This window comes from Meleagris gallopavo, chromosome 12 (assembly GCF_000146605.3).
Source record: "Meleagris gallopavo isolate NT-WF06-2002-E0010 breed Aviagen turkey brand Nicholas breeding stock chromosome 12, Turkey_5.1, whole genome shotgun sequence".
NCBI lineage: Eukaryota > Metazoa > Chordata > Aves > Galliformes > Phasianidae > Meleagris > Meleagris gallopavo.
In genome coordinates this window covers 4544412-4553517 of record NC_015022.2, presented here as the reverse complement: position 1 = coordinate 4553517, position 9106 = coordinate 4544412, and the positions used below count along the sequence as shown (strand labels likewise).

General features: G+C 40.5%; 2 protein-coding genes across 2 annotated transcripts in view; one reads left to right on the top strand and one right to left on the bottom strand.

Annotated features, from left to right (window-relative positions):
- Positions 1–566, bottom strand: part of MYO1E (myosin IE) — a 32800-nt gene extending 32234 nt beyond the window's left edge. The window contains exon 1 of the mRNA XM_010717378.2: positions 543–566. Coding sequence (XP_010715680.1) covers positions 543–566 — 24 coding nt within the window. The remainder of the gene's footprint in view (positions 1–542) is intronic.
- On the top strand, positions 536–6450 carry CCNB2 (cyclin B2). Its single transcript, XM_003209404.4, has 8 exons — positions 536–687; positions 767–895; positions 1172–1342; positions 1417–1575; positions 1877–2113; positions 4999–5139; positions 5705–5815; positions 6127–6450. Exons 1-8 carry the CDS (start codon positions 565–567, stop codon positions 6226–6228), a joined length of 1173 nt encoding a protein of 390 aa, XP_003209452.1. The 5' UTR covers positions 536–564; the 3' UTR covers positions 6229–6450.
- Positions 6451–9106: the final 2656 nt, after the last annotated feature.

The following is a 9106-nucleotide window of genomic DNA, read 5'->3' as shown; positions in this document are numbered from 1 at the left end:
GGGACACGTGCGGGGGAGGAGGAGGGGAAAAAAAACTTCTTTAAAGTAAGCTTTACTGAAGGCTGCTTTCAATATTTGGAAACTGCTGGCTGGCAGCCCTGCCCACGGCAGGGGGTTGGAGCTTCAAGGTCCTCTCCAACCGAAGCTGTCCTGTGATTCTTTGCAGTGGAAAGCAGGGTATGCTTGCATCCACGTAAGATAATTTCCTCATCTATAATAAAAAGAGCGTTTTCCCCGACCGAGTGGAATTGTTGCTGTAGTCCTGAAGTGGGTAAATACAGTAAACAGGTGCTTGCTTCCTACCTAGCTTGGCGTTAAAAGGGTTTGAGGAGGAATGAGGATTTGTGTGTTGTTCTGAACGTGCAGCTCCATTCCATAGTGCTCTCTGTAACAGTTTGGCTTCTTCTTTTGATCTTGTGTGCACGTGTAGGAAATGAAGCCTGGTTAAGTAATAAGTATGCGTAGAGGTGTGCCAGTAGGGTGGTATGTGCTGTCATGTAGTTAAACATCCGAAAATAAAAAATTGGGCAAACTTCACTCACTGAGATTTTATTGCTGTAGGTCATGAGGGGGATGGAGAATGCTGTGACCGGACATAATGGCAAAGCCAAAGCTCAGGTGACTGGTAAAAGGGCTGTTTTGGAAGAAATAGGTAACAAAGTTACAAGAGGATCCAATGTACCTAAGGTAAAGTACACTTGAAATCTGTCAGTAGGGACAGGGTACTTAACTAGCTATGTACTAATAGCTGTTGTTTTCACTACAGAAAACGGACTGTATCAAACCATCAGTAAGGGCTACGAAAGGACCTGGCAAGGTGACAAATACAGTTGCACCATCTAAACCTCCAGCTGCTGTGAATCAAGCAGTCAAAGACACTACTACTGCTTCAAAGGTAGGCAGTAACAATACTAATCTGCTTCTTAGGGCTTAGCCAGAGCCGTAACATCAAATTTTATTTGTAGCTGTATTCCATTTCCATGTTGGAAAAGCAGGCTTTTGTCTTGAAGGTTTGGTATAATGTGTGGCATCTTGGTGAAAGCTTGCTATGCTGGGATGCAAACCCTTTCAGCTTCTAATCATTATACGTTGTTATGCTAGAAAAGTGGGTGAATAAAGAAACAACAGTGCTTCGTCAGTAGACATGAAAGCGCCGTGATCTGTTTCTTAGGTTCTGTCCCCTGTCCCTATGGATGTATCTATGCAAGAGGAGGATCTGTGTCAAGCCTTCTCTGATGTGTTGCTCCACAACGTAGAAGACATCGATGCGGATGACTCGGAGAACCCCCAGCTATGTAGTGACTATGTAAAAGATATCTACCTGTATCTGAGACAGCTTGAGGTATGACATACTGAGTCTGCGCTACTGCAGTGGAGTGTTAATTTTGTTGCTCATGCAGCTCTTTTTCTTAACAGCTGCAGCAATCTGTGCGCCCACATTACCTTGATGGGAAGACGATCAATGGACGTATGCGTGCAATTTTAGTTGATTGGCTTGTCCAGGTCCACTCAAGATTCCAGCTTCTTCAGGAAACACTGTATATGTGTGTTGCAATTATGGACCGCTTCTTACAAGTAAGTCACAAAGGTGTTTATCAACGTGTATTTAGACAGGGAGATTTGGTCAATAACTGGTTATAAAGACATTTAGGATTTATCCCAGGAAACTCTCAGGTTTGTCTGAGAGTTCTGTAACATAGCATCTTAAATCTAAAGCAGTGATTCTTTGAACTTATTGTGGGAATGCTTTTGACGCAGAAAATCTCAATTATGTTTTTAATAATCACAGAAAAAAATGGCATTTTAAGCTGATGAATTATAATGTTTGTCTAGAGTTTAAATTTTGAGGTGTGCTTTTCCAATTCCTGTGTTGCAGAGTCATCCAGTATCTCGTAAGAGGCTTCAGTTGGTGGGTGTAACAGCGCTGCTTCTAGCCTCAAAATATGAAGAGATGTACTCTCCTGATATAGCAGACTTCGTTTATATTACTGACAATGCCTACAGCAGTGCTGAAGTTAGAGAAATGGAGATCACGATTCTGAAAGAATTGAACTTTGATTTGGGACGGCCTCTTCCACTTCACTTCTTAAGAAGAGCATCAAAAGCTGGGGAGGTGGGTACTTGTCCTCACTATCTAGACTCTTCATGTGTCACAGGATTGCAGAATGGCTGAAGTTGAAAGGGACCATGGGGGCCAGTGGGTCCAGCTTCTTGCCCTGCTCAACTAAAGGCATCTGGAGCTGCTCACCTATATCGTGTGCAGGTGGCTTTTAAATATCCCTAATGAGGGAGACTCTACAACTTAGTTGTTTAATGTCTTCCAGTGCTCCATTGCTCTCTAGGGTTTAAAAAAAAAAAAAAAAAAAGTGTTTATATAGAGTATATGTATACAGAATTTCTTCTTGTTCCTCTTGATGTCACTGGCTAGGTATAATTCTGTCTGGGTTTTAGCTTTCCTAATCTAATGTCTGGCTGCTCAGGCAACTTCTTTTGTAGTCCTCCCAGGTGAACTGTTCCTGCTTCCACTCCTTATAGACTTTCTTTTTGAGCTTACGTAAGTCCAGGAGCTCCTTGTTGATTCACGGAAGCTTCCTGGCCTTCTTTCCTGCCTCCTTTTTTTCAGGATGCACTGCTTCAGGGCTTGGAGGAGAGATAGTCCTTGAATACTGACCAGCTTTCTTGGTGGCCCCTCTTCCCTCCACAGGATTCGTTTTTCCCATGACACCCTGCTAAGCAGTTCTCTTAGAACTTAGAGTTCAAAGTCTGCTCTCCTGAAGTCCAGAGTAGCAAGCTTGCTGCACACCCTCTTTGATACCCTGAAGATTTTGAACTCCACCACATTACTCACCAGTCCTTCCTCGTTGGTGAGAACAAGGTCTGGTATAGCACCTTTTCCCATGGGTTCCTGTGCTACTTGGGAGAGAAAGCTATCACAACACATTCCAGGAACCTCTTTGATTTATGGTGCACTGTTGGGTTGTCCTTCCAATAGATATCGAGGTGGTTGAAGTCCATGTTTTGTGAATGTGAAGCTCTCCTATCTATTTATCCTATCTTCCTGGTCAGTTGGCCTGTAGCAGACCCCCCCCACTATGATGTCTCCTTCCCTTTAACCCAAACCCTAAAACTCTCTGTCAGCTCCTTGTTTATCCTTGTTTATCATGGAAGTGGAGCTCCATGAACAACAGGTGGTCATTGATGAGAGGGCAGCACTCCCTCCCTTTCTCTCCTACCTCTCTTTCCTGAAGAGTTTATACCCGTCTATTCCTACATTGCAGTTGTGAGAGTCACCCCACCACATCTCAGTGATGCCTTTGACATCACAGCCCTGTAGGCATGCACACGCCTCACAACTCCTCCTGCTTGTTCCCTATGCTGCACGTGTTGGTGGATGAGCACTTTAGCTGGGCTTGTATGTTTGCCTTAGTAGATCATTAACTTCTGGTAGTTAGTAACTTAGGTAAGTTAAGTTAGTAACTGAGTAACTTCTGAAGCTAGATGAATTGTTGATGAAAATCTATTCAGCACATTCTATACTCCATCCTCACCCTCTAGAGCACAGGTGTCCATCCTTTTGGCTTGCCTGGTCTGTGTTGAGTAAAGAGGAATTGTCTTGGGTTGCAAAAACATACGTTGCTCCAAAAATAATGCCTCCTATTTATTTCCATGGAAACTACAGCAGGTACGAAGAGCACAATAACACTATTTGGTAGGGCAGATTCTCAGCTAGAAAACAGTCTTCACTCTAGTCATCACCATTACCTATGCATTTGCACCAGTGGTGAGCAAGAGCCTGCATGTCACACTCATAAAAATGTGCCATTCTGTCAGACTGCCATCTGTTATATGGCAACAAAATATAATGGGAAGTTGGTGGGAAGGTTCAACCTTCATTGCCATGCCATCAACATCCAACTCTGATATCATGGGCCAACATAATAAAATAGGAGGTGTTACTTTTGGAGTAGTCTTCAGAAAATATTCAATATCATCAATATATAAGTAATAAGGCATTTTAGTTTTTAATATTAAAATGTTTAAAAACACAAAACTAGTGGGATATTTGACGGTGTTTTTGTGAAACTAACGCATCAGTCTTGTTCAGTGGATATGGCTGTAATTCTCAGTGAGCTCTTAAGGTGTTCATCAGATCATAGATGAAATCTTACTGTACTTCATACTTTGATAATTGTTCACAAATGTATGTACTGCTAAAAAGCAATGACATGAATAAGGCATGGTTGTGAAGTGAAGGATTATTTTTCTCTCATAAGAAGTCTTACAAAAGTCTGGTAAAGAGGCAGGATCAGATTCTTGAGTTGAAATCTGATTGTAACTCCACACATTCCATTTGAAAATGTGCATGCAATGTATTTGTATCAACTGAAAATGGTGTCATGAGAACAAATGGGTGAGTTTTTGGCAGTTTTGAAACCTATTCTCAAACACCTTTATCAAAACGGAAAGCACAGCTGCGTATTCTATGGCTAAACGCTGCTCCAAACAGCAATCAAAACGCATACGATTACCTGCCATCACTTGAACCAGCACTGCGCAGCACTGCCTTTCCTGTGCCCTGCTTTCAGTCAACACAGTATTAATAGAGCACTGATGGTTTGGTTGTTGCTGAGCGATGGGGGTGTGCATGGGGCTGCTCTGTGGTGAAGAGCTGCTGCCTTTATAGCATGGGGCAGGGGATGGCTGCACTGCTGTCTGTGCTGGGCTGTGGGTTGGATTTGCCTGCTGTAGAGGGAGCACTTGCAGCCCTGGTTGGGTATCCCAGTGCTCAATACTGCCATTTTCTGTTAAATGCTTCTCTGACTGTGTCTGAATTCCAAAGATTGCTAGACAGGTTTAGAATTTAGAGGAAATTGCTCATTAAGTTGTTGACTATTGTTTTGCCGAGTTATTTCTAAGTTGATAGTTCAGGGTTATTAATTCTATTATGATAAGGTATAAGGTATTATAATGTGCACTAATAAACTCTCACTCTGGTAGGCGGACGCTGAGCAACACACGCTAGCAAAATACCTAATGGAACTGACACTGATAGACTACGACATGGTGCACTGTCACCCCTCAGAGATCGCAGCTGCTGCGCTGTGCTTGTCGCAGAAGCTTCTGGGCCATGATAAGTGGGTAAGGATTGTAATCAAAATCAAGGGGGTTTTCCTCCATACATTTAAACCGTTTAAAAAAAATACATTTGGAAATCGTGTAATGCTGGAGATCAGACAGGCTGATAGAAAAATGAAAATAAAACTTACTCTTTTCTATATGAATACCATGATTTGATGGAGGCTTTTCTTATGAAAGTGAGTTACAGGAGAGCATATTGTATTTTTTGTTGTTTTGGGTTTTTTGTTTGTTTTCTTTTTTTTAAAGTAGATCTTGATTATGTAGCTTGCAAGTAAGCTAGATTAAATCATGGAGTGTGAATTGTAATTCAGCTATTACTTACTCTTGCAAGGTTTGTTTTTGTTGTTCTGTATGGTGCAGAAATGTGACTCAGCATTGATGTGTTTAGTCTTCCACCTGCATACTAAAAATTATTCTGAATCTGTCTTTTCAACTGACAGTCCTACAACTCCTAGCACTCAAGGCTAGCAGTTGATACCTGGGGCTTTAGTGAACTTAAATGATTGTGTCTTGAGCAGAATTCCCCCCCTTTGTAGATCCTAAATTTCTTACTGTTGTGCTGCAGGGTACAAAGCAGCAGTACTATACTGGGTATACAGAAGACAGCCTCGTAATGACTATGCAGCATATGGCTAAGAACGTCGTCAAAGTAAATGAAAACTTAACAAAATATACTGTAAGTATATCTACTTAAGTAAGTCTTCTAATGCTTTAGAAAGCCACCTTTGCTGCATGTTGGGATTTCACAGATGAACATTTTGAATGTTACCTTACAGCATGCGCTATTTTGACAAGCCTCTGAGAGGGTCAGTCATCAGTACTAACATCAAAACTTTATCTAAACTACTGTTGGTACTCTGCCTGCTGGTTCACTTCTAACCCTTACTTTTGTTTGTTTTCAAAACAGTCAGACTAACTCTAAATTGTCTGCCTGGATTGAAGTACTGTGCATGTGTGTAAACTTCCTTTAACACTATTTCTCTGCAGGCTGTAAAGAACAAGTATGCAAGTAGCAAACTCCTGAGGATCAGCACAATCCCTCAACTGAACTGTAACACTATCAAGGACTTAGCTGCATCACTCTTATAACCCTAGGCAGATGTATTCTGATGATATATGCACTTTGTGTCATCCTCATTTGCCTACTGAGGAAAAACTACTGCCCTGTGTAAATAGTATTCCAGCCCTACCACCAACAGACTCACTCTGAAGTTTTAAACTTGCTTTGTACTAAAACTGTATACCTAGAAATAAAGCTCCTCTCTTTCAAAAAAAAATAAAATAAAAAAAGCAGTTATGCCTGCCATTTAATATCCTAGTAGAACACTTGACAAAGTGAGTGGCTGATGCAATTTGCACATAGACATGGGTGATTATTCTTTGTGGTTGTTTCCAGTGATAATCTGGATTCATAGTGGGTTATATTTGGTAATTTGTTCTCCCTTTTAAAGAGTAGGCAGACCGTTAATCCTTCCTTGGTATCCCTTAAGGGATGTTCATTGTGTAGTTTCTTGCAGTGTGTTGTCCCAGAGAAGTATTCAAGAAGTAGTTTGGCTTCAAGCTTGGGAAAGAAATAGGCTGGAACAGATACAGCCTTGTGGTTTAGGTAGTAGAGTGATGGACAACTCATTTTTGTATCTTCGTATGCCTAAACAAAGAGCAGAGGCAGAAGACAATCCCTGTGATCACAACTAGTGGTATGCTCAAAGGAGTACAAGCATTGTAAGTACCTCAGTTCTTTTGCCTTGCTTCATTTATGCTTTTCTGTTGATGGTAGTACTTAAAATATATTTTAATGTTAAATTGCAGCCTTAAGATATTCTGTAAATTTGCTGTAGTCATTACCTCCCTTCACTGTCTCCTGCATGGATGTGCTGGCTCTGATGTAGAAGCAAAACCCCAGAACTATGAAACTACCTAGGCACCCATGACATCCTAGACATATATCTGTGGAATAATGTTGGAGCTGCAAGTGTTGATCTTCACAGGCAGGTGTCTTTTCTCTAGAATAAAACAGGTAATTTGAGTCTAGCACTTACTGCAAGCGTATTGGGGAGTAAAAGTGTTTGATCACTCAAGTCTATGCAGTTCTCTCCTGGACTGAGACACAGTTTCTAGCTGCTAGTTCCAATACAAAAAAAATGCATTCTGCATTCTGTTATCTGTTAATGGAGATGTTTGTGTGCCTAAATTAAGCCTGGGCGAGTGGCTTTGGAGGGATAGGATTCAAGATTTGGCATCTTAAGAGCAGTTATAAAAATTGTGTATGTTGATTTGTGTAAACTAAAAAAAAATGCAGTATGTAAGGCTTAGCTGGGCAATAGCAAAAACAATCTGAATTAGAGCACAGGAAGGGCTATTTTTTTATTTAAAATCATGACAGTAAAATCAAACAGGTGGTGGTTAAGACGTTAGCATGTATAATATCTGAAAGCAAAGTGCACAGTGAACAGACTTGTTAAGCTACCTGCTTCTTGTTTTGTTTCATGGAGGTTTGGAAGGCAAAGCAATGAATGCTTGTAACTATGGCAGACAGCAGCAACTCTAAATGGTGTGGGAGGCAATCAAACTTTAAACAGTAACACTTCTGCTTTTAGAAATCAGGAGGAGTACTGCATATCTGTAAGTACCTGGCATAAAAACCATAGTAGAACTTCTATGAGTAAGAACAGTGGAATATAGCATTATACATTCATACACGTTTCTAATATATTCAGTTTTTATATACAGTATAGGATTTGTTTCCATAAATGTACAGCTCTGCATAAACGTAACAGGTGGAGCATCAAACATAAATCCAACATGGGCCAGCCACATTCCAATATAAGTCTTGAAGGCAACATTGTTTAGCATTACTAAGCATTTTTCTGTTTAAACTTCTTGTAGTGCCTGCTGGAGACCCTAGACACAAATGCACCCAGTTCCATTACACCTCTACAAAATTACTTAAATACACTCCATCGTGTTAGGTTTTTAGATGGCGAATACCCCAAAACACCCTAAATCTTTTGAACATAGTAACAAGTAGCAGCATACTTAATATGTTCCCCAGAATCATGTGCATTAGAAAAAATGTGCTTTTAACATGATCTTTGTTAGACAATTAAAAAGACTATTATCAACTAGAGGCACTTAATATACCCATTTCCAGGTGTGTGGTCCCAGATTGTAAAGCACCTTTCTGTTTCAGGATGATGGTAAGTTTGGGTATTCTTCACTTGGGAAGTGTGAAAACCAGGTTTTAAATATAATAAATAATTTGTCAGTATATCCGTTGCTGTATGGTTCTGAGACAGAGGATCTAAGTCTGCTGTGAATAATATTCTTCTTGTATGCAACTTTACTGGTGAAAGGTACTGCTGAGAATGGCAGATCTTGGGAGATCAGTATCCTGAAGGCAAGGGAAAAATATCCTCAACACTGGTAACTTCATGCCATTTTTTATTTTTCTGAAAGTCTTTTATATCTTGGTGACATAATTGTTGGGGAAAAGACCTTGTTTCCCTCGTAGTCTTCCTGTCCACCAACCGGAAGGATCTATAACAAAGAAAGCTAAGTGAGTGAGGCTTCATAAAACCTTTCTGTTTGTTTTCTGAGGCAGACTTAAAAACTTCTTGACTTGTTGTCAGCCTTCTTATAAAGGACTGATAATAAACAACTCGGAAAACTGAATTTGCTAATCTCCTGGCTACATGACTGTGCTTTAGGTTTCTTTGGAAACAAGAAGATGCTTTGTTACTTGTTCTTATGACATACATAGGCTAATTTTCAGCCAGAAACTCTTCACAGTTATGGTCAACTAAATTGACAGATCTACAGTAGCAAATACTGTGCATCTCTTTCAAATGTTCACTCTTGCCTTAAAGTGACTGCGGAAGATATCTTTGCTCTCAGAGTGATTATAGAAATTTGCAAGCCTAGTCATGGAAGACATCTGCAGGTTGGTTCCCAAAGTTATTGCCTTTTT

Coding starts and splice junctions, on each gene's coding strand:
- CCNB2 (XM_003209404.4), top strand. CDS start 565: ATGAGGGGGATGGAGAATGCTGTGACCGGACATAATGGCAAAGCCAAA. Junction 1,343..1,416: donor TGTATCTGAGACAGCTTGAG/GTATGACATACT, acceptor TTTTCTTAACAG/CTGCAGCAATCTGTGCGCCC. Junction 2,114..4,998: donor GAGCATCAAAAGCTGGGGAG/GTGGGTACTTGT, acceptor TCACTCTGGTAG/GCGGACGCTGAGCAACACAC.